Source organism: Hemitrygon akajei, chromosome 1 (assembly GCF_048418815.1).
Source record: "Hemitrygon akajei chromosome 1, sHemAka1.3, whole genome shotgun sequence".
Classification (NCBI taxonomy): Eukaryota; Metazoa; Chordata; class Chondrichthyes; order Myliobatiformes; family Dasyatidae; genus Hemitrygon; species Hemitrygon akajei.
The window spans coordinates 78,471,211-78,487,225 of NC_133124.1; the positions used below are offsets into that span (position 1 = coordinate 78,471,211).

Genomic DNA, 16,015 nt, shown 5'->3' on the forward strand with positions numbered 1-16,015 from the left:
TGAACTCACAGAAACCACTGGAACTGTAGTATACCTCTCTACATCTGGAGAATTTTTTGTTGGAAGTGGTCTTCATTGAAGAGTTGCTGCTAAAAAGCCATTCGTCCAAAGTGGAAACAAAGCCAAGAAACTGAACTAAGCACAAAAACTTAAGGATTTGGGTTTCTGAACAATGGCAGCAATGCTCTGGATGTTCTACAAGTCTGTGGTGGCCAGTGCTATCATGTTTGCTGTTGTGTGCTGGGGCAGCAGGCTGAGGGTAGCAGACACCAACAGAATCAACAAACTTATTCGTAAGGCCAGTGATGTTGTGGGGGTGGAACTGGACTCTCTGACGGTGGTGTCTGAAAAGAGGATGCTGTCCAAGTTGCATGATATCTTGGACAATGTCTCCCATCCACTCCATAATGTACTGGTTAGGCACAGGAGTACATTCAGCCAGAGACTCATTCCACCGAGATGCAACACTGAGCTTCATAGGAAGTCATTCCTGCCTGTGGCCATCAAACTTTACAACTCCTCCCTCAGAGTGTCAGATACCCCGAGCCAATAGGCTGGTCCTGGACTTATTTCCACTTGGCATAATTTACTTATTATTTATGGTTTTATATTGCTGTATTTCTACACTATTCTTGGTTGGTGCGACTCTAATGAAACCCAATTTCCCTCGGGATCAATAAAGTATGTCTGTCTGTCTGTCTCTGCACTGACAAGTCAAAGTTTGAAAATTTTGGCTCAAACAAGAGGCAGTTTGTCTGTAGAAGAGCTGGAGAGGGCTACGTGAGCTTCTGCAGCCAACAATGAAGCATGGTGGAGGTTCCCTGCAGGTTTGGGGCTGCATTTCTGCAAATAGAGTTGGTAATCTGGTCAGAAGTAATGGACTCCTCAATATTGAGAAGTATAAGCAGATTCTCATCCATCACGCAATACCATCAGGGAGGTATCTGATCAGTTCCAACTTCATTCTGCAGCAGGATAATGACCCCAAACACATGGCCAAGGTCATAAAGAACTACCTTCAGCATAAAGAAGAACAAGGAGTTCTGCAACAGATGGTATGGCCCCCACAGAGCCTTGGTCTCAAATCATTGATCAAGACTGTCTGGGATTACCTGGAGAGACAGAAGCAAGTGAGAAAGCCAAAGTCTGCAGAAGAACTGTGGCAAGTTCTCCAAGATGCTTGGAATAACCTACCAGCCGATTTTCTTATAAAACTGCATGACAGTATTTGTAAGAGAATTGAAGCAGTTTTAAAGGCAAAGGGTGGTCACATCAAATATTGATTTGATTTAGTTTTTATTGTTTGCTGCTCTTTATAGTAATTCTTTGATATTTTGAAACTTTTCATTATTTTTGAAAGTATCTTTGCTTTACAGGATTTTTTTCTCAATTCATCATCACTTACATTTACACCTTTGCATCTTACATTCACACCTTTAATAAAGAAAATGTTTCAAGCTTCACACCAGCAATATCTTTGAGCCAGTATAGAATTATTAATGCAAACACAAGTCTTAACCAAATGAGGGAGCTTTAAAGTGCACCTTTAAGAAGGGAAGAGAAATTAATGGATTAATATCAGAGCAAATGCTTTCATATAATTATTAGGAAAGTGAAGGAATTTCCTTTCCAAAGGGAAGTCAATCTTTGAAATTGTCCTTCACCACCACAGAGTAACATGGATGCTCAGTTGTTGAGCCTACTCATGTTGAAAATTAATGGTTTGTTGTGTCAGGTAGGACAGATATCAAGCAGGATCATGATCTTCCTGAATGGTGGAGAAAGGGCCTATACTTGCTCCTACTTCCTAAGTAATCTCTGATGTTTGCCGTCAGTTGAGATTTCAGTGACAGTGGCAGAACATAAAACAGGAGTCTATTGCCATTGATGATGTGAATTTTGATGTTGAACTTTTGTTCAGCGGTCTGTTCAAAATTTGTGGCAGCAGTGTGTAGGTGGGCTTTTCCTCTCAGTTCATCTTCTTTGAGATAAGTGATTTATCTTTATCCATTGTATATATGCTGGCAAGGTACATTGCTATTGTTCAAGTTAAAGCATAGGTGTGGGTATACTTAACTAGTTTAAAAAAAAATGTATCTCTGCTATTTACTTCAATTGCTTCTGGTTGTAATGGGTTCTACATTACAGTCACCATCTGGGGAAAGAATGTCCTTTCTGAATACCCTTTTACGCTATTAGTGATAATCTCTCTGGCTTGTAATGTTGGTTCCCTCCAAAATAGAAAACTCCCCCTCCCCTTCCCATTTACCCTAACCAGTCAAGGTCTTAAAATCTTAAAAATTTCTGTTAGATTATCTCTTGTTCTTCCTCCTGCTAGAGAAAAGAATCTTAGTCTGCTCATTTTGATTTTTATGTTCATAATTTGAGCTGTTTTAAAATGCTATTTCATTTTTATTATCAAATTTGATTTGTTTGTCTTTTCTGATTTACCATCAACATTTGGCCTGGATTGAAACTGTCATTGGAACTGTGCCATTTCCATTGTTGTGGCTGGCTCTAATTCTTTGAACAAAAGCCTGGAATATACGTGCTTAATCAAGATACAAAATGCAGAAATGTGGGGAAAATGAATATATATTCTGTCCCAGGATCTGTATGCCATGTTGGCAATATGTTTGTGGAAGCATATCCTCATAATGTGTTAAATAATGAAGGCAAACTGATGTATTTGGCATCAATCTGACAGATGTTAGATAAATAAAATTATGATAAAATGTTGGAAAACTTCAGCAGATGTGTTGTATATTTCTAACAAAGAATTAATATGCATGTTAAGCATCCTTTCATCAGGATTGGTTCTTTGCAAATGTTGACTCTCTCTATCACCAGTTGTTATGTGAGTGTTTTGGTTCTTTTGTTTCAACAGCACACTAGTCATATAGATTTGTGCAATGCAACTACTTTTGAAGAAACGTTAAATTGTAAAAAAAAAAATTCTTTAAATGTTAACTGTAACCAGCAATGCAGTGTAATTTAATTTTATCACTTAAACGATGAATGCTTTTTATGATAAATCACATTCACATTCTTTTGAATTCATATTGTTTGGGTTGGTTCGAAAAGTTAAAAGCAAAAATATTTATTTTCTTACAATTATACATTTTCCCTGTATTTACTGATTTACTCATTGGAAAGAGGTTTTACCATTTTCGTTAAGAAGACAGTTTTTCACTGCCGATATTAAAAGTGGCTTAAATTTCTAATGTCGTTGAATGTTGTTGGGAGTGTATTTTTTCCATGAATTTGATATTGTCCAGAGGAATGTGCCCAAAACTGGACCTCAAGTTTTTTATTTTAATAATTATAATCATGATCCTCTGCTTTTCTAAAGGCGTTTAGTATCCATGTACTTTGCCTACTTTTTCTCCAAAAATACTGATATCGGATATCTCTGTGTGGTAGATTTCATTTATTAGCTGGCTTGAAATATTTTACAGTCCTCTTCACAGTTATCCTAACTTGCATTTTGTCAGAGACCAAAGAAGGTGCAAGGAGGAAATACGAAGCGCACTTCAAATGGATAAACCTCCTAGTCTAGGTGGCTGTATCCTGGTTTCTGAGAGAAGTATGGAAAGAAATGTCAGAGTCCTGGCCACAATGTGCTCAACAGTGAGAGAATCAGGGGGATGAGAGGTGGGGGTAGTAAAATAAAACTAAACACTGCAGGCTAGGCAGCATTTATAGAAAGCGAAACTGCAAATGTTTCGGCTTGAAGATCTTTCATCAAAACTGGAAAAGTGAGAAAACAAATTAGTTGCAGAGTAGGCAGAGAAAGATAGCTAAAACAAAGGGATATTTCTCATAGGTTAATACAGGATTACAGGCTGTTCCTGGGTTATGAATGTTCATGTTATAGACACTTATGTATGAGTGAGTGCCCATAATTTTATGAAATTCAGAAGTCCAACTTGCATGCATACTTTTAGAAACATAGAAAATCTACAGCACAATACAGGTCCTTTGGCCCACAATACTGTGCCAAACATGTACTTCCTTTAGAAATTACCTAGGGTTACCCATAGACCTCTATTTTTCTAAGTCCATGTATCTATCCAGGAGTCTCTTAAAAGACCCTATTGTATCCACTTCCACCACAGTTGCCGGCAGCCCATTCCACACACTCACCACTCTCTATGTAAAGAAACTTACTCCTGACGTAACATCTGTAGCTACTTCCAAGCACCTTAAACTGTGCCCTCTTGGGTTAACCATTTCAGCCCTAGGATAAAGGCTCTGACTATCCACACGATCAATGCCTCTCATCATCTTATACACCTCTATCAGGTCACCTCTCATCCTCTGTCACTCCAAGGAGAAAAGGCCGAGTTTACTCGACCTATTCTCATAAGGCATGCTTCCAAACCAGGGAACATCCATGGAAATCTCCTCTGCACCCTTTCTATAATTTCCTTATCCTTCCTGCAGTGAGGTGACCAGAACTGAGCACAGTACTCCAAGTGGGGTCTGACCAAGATGCTTTACAGCTGTAACATTACCTCTCAGCTCCTGAACTCAATCCCATGGTTGATGAAGGCCAATGGACCATATGCCTTTTAACCACATAGTCAACCTGCGCAGCAGCTTTGATTGTCTCATGGACACTGACCGCAAGATCACTTTAATCCTCCACACTGCTAAGAGTCATACCATTAATACTATATTCTTTCATCATATTTGACCTACCAAAATGACCCACTTCACACTTACCTGGGTTGAATTTCATCTGCCACTTTTCAGCCCAGTTTTGCATCCTATCGATGTCTTGTTGTAACCTCTGACAGCACTCCACATTATCCACAGCACCCCCAACCTTTGTGTCATCAGCAAATTTACTAACCCACCCCGCCACTTCCTCACCCAGGTCATTTATAAAGATCACAAAGAGAAAGGGTCCTAGAACAGATCCCTGAGGCACACCACTGGTCACCAACCTCCATGCAGAATATGACCCGTCTACAACCACTCTTTGCTTTCTGCAGGCAAGCCAATTCTGGATCTACAAAACAAGGTCCCCTTGGATCCCATGCCTCCTTACTTTCTCAATCGGCCTTGCATGGGTGGTCCTATCAAATGCCTTGCTGAAATCCATATACACTACATTTACTGTTCTACCTTCATCAATGTGTTTAGTCACTTCCTCAAAAAGTTCGGTCAGGCTCGTAAGGCACAATCTGCCTTTGACAAAGACATGCTGACTATTGTTAATCATATTATGCCTCTCCAAATGTTCATAAATCCTGCCTCTCAGAATCTTCTTCATCAACTTATCAACCACTGAGGTAAGACTCACTGGTCTATAATTTCCTGGGCTGTTTCTACTCCCTTTCTTGAATAAGGAAACAGCATCTGCAATCCTACGGAACCTCTCCTGACCCCATTGATGATGCAAAGATCATTCATTGCCAGACGCTCAGCAATCTCCTCCCTCACCTCCCATAGTAGCCTGGGGTATATCTTGTCCGGTCCTGGTGACTTATCCAACTTGATGCTTTCCAAAAGCTCCAGCACATCCTCTTTCTTAATATCAATATGCTCAAGCTTTTCAATCTGCTGTTAGTCATCCCTACAATTGCCAAGTTCCCTTTCTGTCGTGAATACTGAAGCAAATTATTAATTAAGTACCTCTTCTATCTCCTCCGGTTTCATAGACAGTTTTCCACTGTCACACTTGATTAGTCCTATTCTCTCATGCTACAAATAGCAGAAATATTTATTCTTCTCTACATTAAGTAGTTCTTTCTTATCAGACATTTGTTTTCACTGTCAATCATTACAATACTATGGAGGCATGGCTATTATCTTGAGTAATTTTGTAATTTCCCAACTTATTGGCAAAGTCAGCTTACAGATATCTGTAAAAATAGAACCCATTCCTTTCCTGTCTGGTGTGGCGGAGTCTACTGTATAGGATCGAATGAGGCTTCAGAGGGTTGTAAGTTTAGTCAGCCTCATCTTGGGTACTAGCCTACAGAGTGCCCAGGACATCTTCAAGGAGCGGTGTCTCAGAAAGGCAGCGTCCATTATTGGAGACATCCAGTGCCCAGGGCATACCCTTTTCTCACTGTTGCCATCGGATGGGATGTGCAGAAGCCTGGGGGCACACACTCAGCGATTCAGGAACAGCTTCTTCTCCTCTGCCATCTGATTCCTAAATGGACATTGAACCCGTGGGACACTGCCTCATTTCTGTTTTTAATATGAGGGGTGATTGATAAGTTCGTGACCTAAGATAGAATTTTAGAAAACCTAGCACATTTATTTTTCAACATACTCCCCTCCTACATTTACACACTTAGTCCAGCGGTTGTGGAGCATATTGATCTTGGACCTTCAGAAAGTATCCACAGATGGGTGATTGATAAGTTCATGGCCTAAGGTAGAGGGAGATAAGTTGCACAGCTCTCGTTACATGCACATGCAGGTCAACTCTGAGTGATGCTGCAGAAAGTTTGAAGTTAATAACTTGTCAGGGGTAATTGATAAGTTCGTGGCCTAAGATAGAAGATGAAATGAAATAAAGGATAATGGGGAATGCTAAAGCATTGTTGTATCTTCAGAATTGGAGAGACAGACTGCAATGCTGTTTTTAACTTTTGTACCATTCTCTACTTAACGCTGAAGTGAACATTAAAGTTAAGTACCCATGTTATAGTTTGCTTTGCTTAGAGCTACAGGTAAATAAAATCTTACGAAACTTTCATTTAAAAAAAATGTACGCTAAACCCTACAATATAGTTTAAAATAATCATGTGTATGGAGATTCCGTTTCACAAACCCTACAGTAAAATTAAAAGTGAATTCCACCTTGGAGTGGCAGTAGGTACTAATAGGAGAGAAAGCGCAGAGCATTAATTTTACTGTAAGCTATTAGTTATAATTGTCATCTACCTAAGAAAACACTCTTTTAGGGTGTTACAAGCACGGTTTTGGTGATTGAACACTGACCAATCTATATTCTTGTTGAAGTTCTATCATATGCAAGTAATTTTTGAGGCAGATTTGTATTCTTGAATACAAATGCCACGCTTCAACAAATATCATGAGTATAATTTACTTCTAAGCCACATTTGGGAAAAATACTGAGAGTTCACCGACTCTCAATGTAACTAAAATTATATATTAACTGGTGAAGTAGTAACCCAAATTGTGTTGCTCTCTGTACTATGTCATGTTACTTGAATTGGAGGGTGCTTAAGATAACCTCTGTACTCTTTCCCTGATAAGTCTTTGTGTAATGGCTACACAAATATAAATAGGCATCCCTGTATAGGGCTGTAATCTCTGAATTCCATCCTTCTGGAACTTAAGTTTTATTTGTCTTTCTTTGTTGGCAGGAGACATACACAGAGATAGCTGGTGTGCAGCGTTTTGGAGCCTTCTACATGGATTACCTGTATACAATGGAGTGCAGTGCTGGCAAAGGTATTGCTTTATTTTCTCTTTGATGTTTGCTTCCCTCCCCTTGAACTACACAAACAAAAGTTTTTATAGCCTTCTGGGCCTTGACCTGTTGCCCTCTCTTTCACCTAACTGACCAGGATAGTCAGGTGAGATAATATCTTCAAATTATAAGAACAGTATCTTAAATAGTGATTAAACTGCAAACTTGAGAAGTGGGCTTTTGATCAGCTCATGTGGTCATTGCTTCCTAAATTTAATGGTTCTTTGATGTGTATTTTGTTTAAGTATCAGTAAATAACTGCTTTGTCCTCATATACAACTAAATGTGCTACTGCACGGTTTAAAGTGCTCAAAATTTCCTGAGAATTGATCCTTTTTCTGAGATTGTAACATATATTACATTAATTGATGATGTATTTGTTTTAGTTTGTGAATTGAATTGACTTTATTTCTTGCATCCTTCGCATACATAAGGAGTAAAAAATCTTTACATCTCCGTCTGAATATGCAATGTGCAGTTTATAGTAATTTGTAATAAATAGTATATACAGTAAGATATACAACTGAACAGTCAGTATAGCTTAGGAATACAATTGTGTCAAAGGGAATTAATCAATCTGATGGCCAGGTGGAAGAAGCTGTCCCGGAGCCTGTTGGTCCTGGCATTAATGCTGTGGTACCGTTTCCCATATAGTAGCAGTTGGAACAGTTTGTGGTTGAGGTGACTTGGGTTCTCACTGATCCTTAGGGCTCTTTTTACGTACCTGTTAATGTATGTATCCCGAATAGTGGGAAGTTCACACCCACAGATGCGCTGGCTGTCTGCACCACTCTGCAGAGTCCTGTGATTTATGGGAGCAAAATGTAGTTTTGTGATTCAAATATTCACAAGTGTACTGCTTGAAGTTGTTTCTATTGACAAAATATAATGGGGTGAATTTTGGTTGCGAGTTATGATCTACATTGTCACATTTTTGTTACATATACTGAGATCTAGTGAGAAGTGTTGCTTTGTATGCCATCCATACATTTCATATCGTTACATCAGTACATTGGAATAGTACAATGGAAAAGCAATAAAAGAATGTAGGATAAGGTGTTACAGGAAGTGCAATGCAGGCAGGTAATAAGGTGCAAGGCCATGATGATATAAAAAAAGTTCTCATGTGAAGTCAAGAGTCCACTTAATTGTACAAGGACGCTTTACAGTAATCTTGTAACAGCAGGATAGAAGTTGTCTTGATGGTACATGCTTTTAGGCTTTTACATCTTTTGCCTAATGGCAGGGGAGGGGATATTTAGAAAGAATGTCGAGATTAGGTGGGCTCTTTGATTATGCTGGCTGCAGAGTCTCAAAAAGTAAAAACTATCTTTTCTAATCAAATCTATTGTATTGTTTTGGTTAAAATGAAACTACACCTTATTTGCATTAGACTCATTGGATATGGATTGCAGCTCTATTTGGAGATCTTCTAAACACATTACTACCATTAGTTGAATTTGACTCTTGTGGCATCGATAAACACCAGATCAGAAAAAGTCTGCTCATTTGAAATTACATAGGTAGCAATATGTTAACTAATTAATGTGGTTAAAAAGATTGAAAGGAGCTACTGCTTTTTTACATCCTGAATCCAACTCGCCCCACCCCCCAATTTTATGCCCCTTAAGATGTTAGCATGCAAACTATATTCAGTACTTGTTGACACATCTCTGCTACCATGACTTAAAAATAATCCTTCAAATTTAAACCCAGTTTGGGAATGTTAACATGGTGTGCTTTGCAGCTGTGTATCACCATATTCTCACACAATATATATTTTTGCATGTCTTTTTTATATCAGAGAGGCATAATTGAAGGCAGTAAAGTCGTAGAACACAGGCAACATCTGATGGGTCATATAGCATTCATGGAGAGAGAAATGGAAAGGATTTCAAAGGAGGGGGCATCAACCTGAAATGTTAATCTGTTACTTCCTGTCAGAGTTTTAAATGATCTGAGTATTTCTCAAATATTCCTTGTTCTATTTCAGATTTTCAGAATCTGCAGCCTTTTTGCATTTATGCTATGTTTTAACTTTTCTGCAGCTTAAGTAAGTTTTAAGTAAGTTTTGACTTAACTGCACATAGAATGGCGAGACTTAACCTAACTTTTTAGCACTGACCTTAATTGAGATAGAGTGTTACAAAGTGCACTTGTATTTTTCAAAACAGCATTAAGACTTAGTTTGGAGTTTTTGAGCTGATTGGGCTATGTGATTCATTGAATGTTTTAAGTGAATGCAGTCTTTTAAATTAAATAATTAATTTTGGATCCAGCATAGTTTTGCTTAGAGCTGGGATTTTAAAAGTTTGAACCAAAAAGTAGCAGCATAAACCTTGAGAGGTAGGTTGCTGCATACTGTTCAAATATTGTAACAAGCTAGTAAAATTTAATTTGAAAAATCAGAATATTTCAATGAGGTCCAAAGGTCTGATTATTGCAGCTGAATTAGAAACTGCAAGCAAAATTAAAATACTTTGAGCACAAAAAGTTGGATTTAAACAACTATATTACACACTTGAATTCAAATGTTCAACCTATAACATTCTATTATTTGCTCCTATTAGAAATGAGGTTGTTGTGAATCAGGCACCCTACTTAATTTCAAAAGCAAGAGAAAATCTGCAGATGCTGGAAATCCAAGCAACACAAACAAAATGCTGGGGGATCTCAGCAGGCCAGGCAGCATCTATAGGAAAAAAAAGTACAGTCGATGCTTCAGGCCAATGCCCTTTGGCAGGACTGGAGAAAAAAAGCTGAGGAGTAGATTTGAAAGGTGGGGGGGAGAGGGGAGACAGGAACGTCAGGTGATAGGTGAAACCTGGAGGGGGAGGGATGAACTAGGAATTTGATTGGTGAAAGGGACAGAAGGCCATGGAAGAAAGGAAAAAAAGGGGGGGAGCACCAGAGGGAGGCGATGGACGGGTGAGGAGATAACATGAGAGAAGGACAAAGGGATGGGAAATGGTGAAGGTGTGGGGGGGGGAGACAGCACTGGAAATTTGAGAAATCGGCGTTCCTGCCATCAGGTTGGAGGCCACCCAAACAGAATATAAGGTGTTGCTCCTCCAACATAAGTGTGGCCTTATCCCGACAATGGAGGAGGCCATGGATGGACATATCGGAATGGGAATGGAAAGTGGAATTAAAATGGGTGGCACTGGGAGATCCCACTTCTTCTGGCAGGTGGAGTATAGATGCTCAGCGAAGTGGTCTCCCAATCTACCTCGGGTCTCATCAATATACAGGAGGCCACACCAGAAGCACCGAACATAGTATATGACCTCAGCAGACTCACAGGTGAAGTCTCACCTCACCTGGAAGAATTGGTTAGGGCCCTGAATGGAAGTGAGGGAGGAAGTGTAGCAACAGATGTAGCACTTGTTCTGCTTGCAAGGAGAAGTGCTAGGAGGGAGATCAGTGGGGAGGGAGGAATGGATGGTCCCCTGCAGGGATCGCTCCCTGCGTGACTTCCTTGTTCATTCTCTCTCTCATGTTATCACCTTGCCTGACCATTGCCTCCCTCTGGTTCTCCTCACCCCCTCCCCATTTTTTCTTTCCTCCATGGCCTTCTGTGTCTTTCACTAATCAACTTTCTAGCTCTTTGCTTCATCCCTTCCCCTCCAAGTTGCACCTATCGCCTGGCATTTCTCTCTCCCCTCCCCCCCACCTTTCAAATCTACTCCTCAGCTTTTTTTCTCCAGTCCTTCCAAAGGGTTTCAGCCTGAAACGTCAACTGTAATTTTTTCCAGCTGCCTGACCTGCTGAATTCCTCCGGCATTTTGTGTGTGTTACTTTAATTTCAAAAATGCTGGTAACATTCAGTAGGTAAGGCAGCATCTGTGGAAAGTTAAACGGAGTTATTGTTTCAAGCTGGAGACCCTTTGTCAAAATTGAGACAGAGAGTTTCAGTAGCAGAGAAGATAGGAGAGGAATTGATGGAATAGAGAGAATATGTCTGATGGGTTGAGACCTATGAGTTAGTGTGATAGTTGGAATCAGATTGTACTTCTTTGTGTGTTGTGTTGCTAAAAGGATTGTGGTATTAACAATATTAATGAAAGGAGAGTACCTGGGTCAAAGACAGATAATTGGCAGAAATGACAAGTTCTGTTCAAATAGAAAGAATTAGTTAGAGAAAGTTGGAGAATTTGTTATTGATTCTGGAAACCTATGATGAGATGTTGTTCCTGAAGCTTCTGTTGGCCCTTGTTGCAACACTGTGGGAGGCTACAGACAAATAGGTCAGAGTGGCAATTAAACTGACAGGCAGGAAGAAACTCAGGATCAGTCAGGTACATTGAACTCGTGCATTCAGTGATCACCCTTGTGAATCAGTTGTGTACCCAGTCTGCGTTTGGTTTCTCTAGTGCAGAGGAGGCCACATTGTAATTACTGAATGTAGTACACTAGGCCAGAAGAAGTGCAAGAGAATTGTTATTAAACTTGGAAAGACTGGGGGGACAGAAGAGAAAAGGTGAAAGGACATGTGTTTCATTTGCTCAATTGCAGGGAAATGTGCCATAAAATGGAAGCCATTGGGAGTGGACCAGTGTAAAACAAAATGCAAAATAGGGAAGTTATGGATATATAGAATGATATTGGAGCTGGCGCAGATGTTAAGGGGTAATCCACTGAATATAGAGGCTTAGTTGGTGGAAGTTGAGAACAAGGGAAACTGCAGTGGGAGAAACGAATGGAACTGTGGGGCAGGAAATACAAGAAATGTGGTCCACTAGCACAGAGGGAAAGTCATTTTTCTAAACCATGCTACTGACAACTAATTTGTTTTCACTTTCCACAGGTATTGTCTCTCTTGCTGAGTATTTCCAGCATTTTGGGTTTCTATTTCAGATTTCTAGTGTCTGCAGTTGTTTTGATTTACATCACACCCAATTCTAAAGCTGCACCATTTTTTTCCAGATGTAAACCAAATACACAAAGATAGCACAGCATATAGATATTACTAAGTAAACATTTTCTTGCCAGTTTTTTTGGCTGCTGAAAGAATCTACCAGACCTTTTCACTTAAACAGGTTTAAATTGTTTGGACTATTGAGAACTGCAGGTTTTAAATTGAAGTAAAATACTCCCAAACTTTCAAATGACAGGCATACTTCAGTTCTAAACTTGAGCAAACTGTATATTGTATAATTTAATTACCGGTATGTACTTATGTACATGTCCTTTTAATGTCCTGTCTGCTTACATGTTGCACTTTGAAATGTTTGACTTTGTTGTTGATAGTGGAGACGAGGAAGAAAAGGTGCTGTGAGTTCAGGATGACGAGTGATGCATTTTATTTTAAAATATTTGGTTCATCCACTGCATGCCATTCAAATAGCTTAATATTTTGGAGAGAGCTAAGTTAGTCCATTTGTTTGCTTTGAGGAACAGCAGTAAGTAATGCTGGAATCATATACTCCAACAAGGTTATGTCAATTAGTACCACAATGATAGTAGTTTCCTTTCTGAAAGTTTGTTTAGTTAGATTATAATCTCTTGTAAGTTATTTTTATCTATTTAAGGTCTTGCAGACATCTCAAGGTTACTTTTTTCAGAGTGCTAATAGGTTTGAACATGATAAATCTGGGAATAATCAAATTTGAGATAACTGTTTCAATAATTCTCCCTTCTAGGGCTGTTATTAAAAGATAAATTTCTTTACTTACAATGTGGAATGCAGTTGCTGCTGAGCATGCTAAGTAAGAATAACTGTTAAGTGACCATCAGTTTCATTAACGTTCACTTCCTAGTTCTTAATGGTCATCTATTTCTTTATATACTGCCTATAGCTTTGCCTGTCCAGTGACATGATCAAAAATGGGGTTTGTGCATGTGCACAGATGGTCATTATTTCTTTGGGATGAGTATTTCTGAGACCTTTTGGATATATGCCTAATCTCAGCTAGCAGGTGCTGTTATCATCCTGATGTGATTAACTGAACAGAATTTTACAAGGTATACAGGAATGGACTTTAACCACTGTTCTAGTTCTACATAACCTTACTGCACAGAAACAAGATACTTATGATCCACTTGAAGGTTCTCACACCTTTAGAGTCATTGATTTGTAATGTTGTACAGTACAGAAACAGATTCTTTGGCCCATCACCTTTGTGCTGACCTTTTTGTCCATGTAAAGTTCAATTTTTCCTACATCTGACTGTAACCTTCTATGCCATACCTATTTGAGTGTCTTTCTAAATGCCTGTTAAATGTAAAAATTGTATCACCACCTATGAAAATGTTGCACATTTCAATAACTGTGTGATTTTTAACCATAAATACTTTCCCCAAAGATCCCCTTTAAATCTCCTACTCCTGACCTTAAGCCTTTTGTTTTTAATTATCTATTATTTCTATGCCTCTCATAATTTTCTCTCTCTTTCTCTGGCTCTCTCTCCCTCCCCTCTCCTTCTCCTCCTCCTTCTCCCTCTCCCTCACCCTCTCCCCTCTCCTCCCCCCCACTCCCTCCTCCTCCCCCCATCCCCGTGATTCATTTCTTTGCAGTGGGCATACACAGTAAATCCAAGAAATGTAATAGAATCAATGAAAGACCATATCCAACAGGACAGACAACGATCCAATGTACAAAATGCAATAAACTATAGTAATACAAATGGAAAAAAAATGAAAGAATAATCATAAATAATTAAGCAATAAATATCGGGAACGTGAGATGAGGAGTCCTTGAAAGTGAATGCACAAATTGTGGGGACAGTTCAGTGATGCGGCAAGTGAAATTGAGTGAAGTTTTCCCCACTGGTTCAAAAGTCTGATAGCTGAGGAGTATTAACTGTTCCTAAATCTGGTGATGTGGGTCCTGGGCTCCTGTACCTTCTTCCTGAAGATAGCAGCAAGAAGAAAGTATGCGCTTAGTTATGGGGGTCCTTGATGATGGATGCTGCTTTCCTGCGACAGCACTCTATGTAGGTGTGCTTACTGGTAGGTAGGGCTTTAGCTGTGATGGTCTGGATTGTATCGTATCCACTACTTTTTATAAGATTATCCGTTCAAGGGCATTGGTGTTTCCGTATCAGACGGTGATGCAACCAGTCAATGTACTCTCCACCACACATCAATAGAAGTTTGTCAAAGTTTTAGATGTTAAATTTCTATGGAAGTAGATGCTCTGCTGTGCTTTTTTGCATGCTGGGCTCAAGATAGGTCCTATGAAATGATAACATTGAGGAATTTAAATTTGTTGCCCCTCTGTGCCTCTGATCCCCGATTAAGACTGGCTATATGGCCCTCGAGTTTCCTCCTCCTGAAGTCAATAATCAGCTTGCTGGTCTTGTTGACCTTGTGTGAGAGGTTATTTGCGTGACTACTCAGCAATGTCTTCAATCTCACTTTAAGTGCTGATTCATCACCACCTTTGATTTGGCCAATGACAGTGCTGTTGTCAGCAAATTTGAAATGGCATCTGGTGTGAACCTGTTGAGCCAATAGGTAAATTGCAGCAGATCCAAGTCACTTCTCATGCTGAAGTTGATGTATTTTATCACCAACCTCTGAAGGCACTTAATCGCAGTGGATGTAAGTGCTACTGGCGATAGTAATCGATGCAGGTTACCATGTTCTTAGGCAGGTGGGTATGACAGACTGCCAAAGAGTGAAATTAAAGATATTAGTGAACACTGCAGCCAGTTGATCAGCACAGGTTTTTAGTACTTGGCCGGGTACCCATCTCGCTCAGATGGTTGCCGTGGGTTCACCTTACGAAGATTGTTCTCACACTGGCCTCAGAGACTGAAATTGCAAGGTCATCAGGGGCAGTGGGAGTTCCTGAAGGCTCCCCCTCCCCATGCTTTGAAGGTCAATGTGAGCATGTAAGGCATTGAGCTCACCTGGAACAAAGCATTGTTGTCATCGATGATGCTTGGTTTCACTTTGTAAGAGGTAATAGTATTCAAACACTTCCACAGATGCTGAACATTCTTCAATGATTCAAGTTTAGTCCGGAATTGCTATTTCACAAGTGGGATGGCTTTCCAGTGATCGTCCCTGGACCTCTTGTATCTCACTTGGTTGCCAGACCTGAATGCCACTGATCTGGCCCTCAGCATATTGTGGATCTCATGGTTCATACAGGGTTTGTGGTTGAGAAGACTAAATGATCTTGTGGGGACAGTCTTGTCTACGACTGTTGTTGTAAGTCTGTAACAACTGTGGTGTTATTTGTCCAGAACCTTTGATGAGTCCTTGAACGTGACCCAGTCTACTGACTCAAAGCAATCCTGTAGCTGCTGCTGTGCCTCACGTACCATCTCTTTGTGTCCTTATCTCTGGAATCTTGCTCTTTAGCCTCTGCCTGTATGTGTGTAGAAGAAGGACAGCCATGTGATCAGATTTCCCAAAATGCAATCTAAGCATAAAAGAGTAAGCATTCCTTTTTGTAGTATTAGCAGTGATCAAGTGTTTTGGGACCCCTGGTGCTGCCAGTTATATGCTAATGATAATTGGGCAGAGATTTCTTCAGAAAAAGTCTGACTGAAGTCCCTGACCATGATTTGAAATGTGTTGGGGTAAGCTATTTCTGGTTTG

The 16,015-nt window shown here is 39.7% G+C and overlaps 1 protein-coding gene across 11 annotated transcripts in view; it reads left to right on the forward strand.

Annotated features, from left to right (window-relative positions):
- Positions 1 to 16,015, forward strand: part of LOC140728102 (intermembrane lipid transfer protein VPS13B-like) — a 1,021,046-nt gene that overhangs the window by 213,004 nt on the left and 792,027 nt on the right. For all 11 annotated transcript variants that reach the window (XR_012099001.1, XR_012099002.1, XR_012099004.1 and 8 more), the window contains exon 12: positions 7,356 to 7,443. Coding sequence is in view for 8 of the 11 variants with exons in the window: in XM_073046336.1 (XP_072902437.1) it covers positions 7,356 to 7,443 (88 nt within the window). In the remaining 3 variants the exon portion in view is untranslated. The remainder of the gene's footprint in view (positions 1 to 7,355; positions 7,444 to 16,015) is intronic.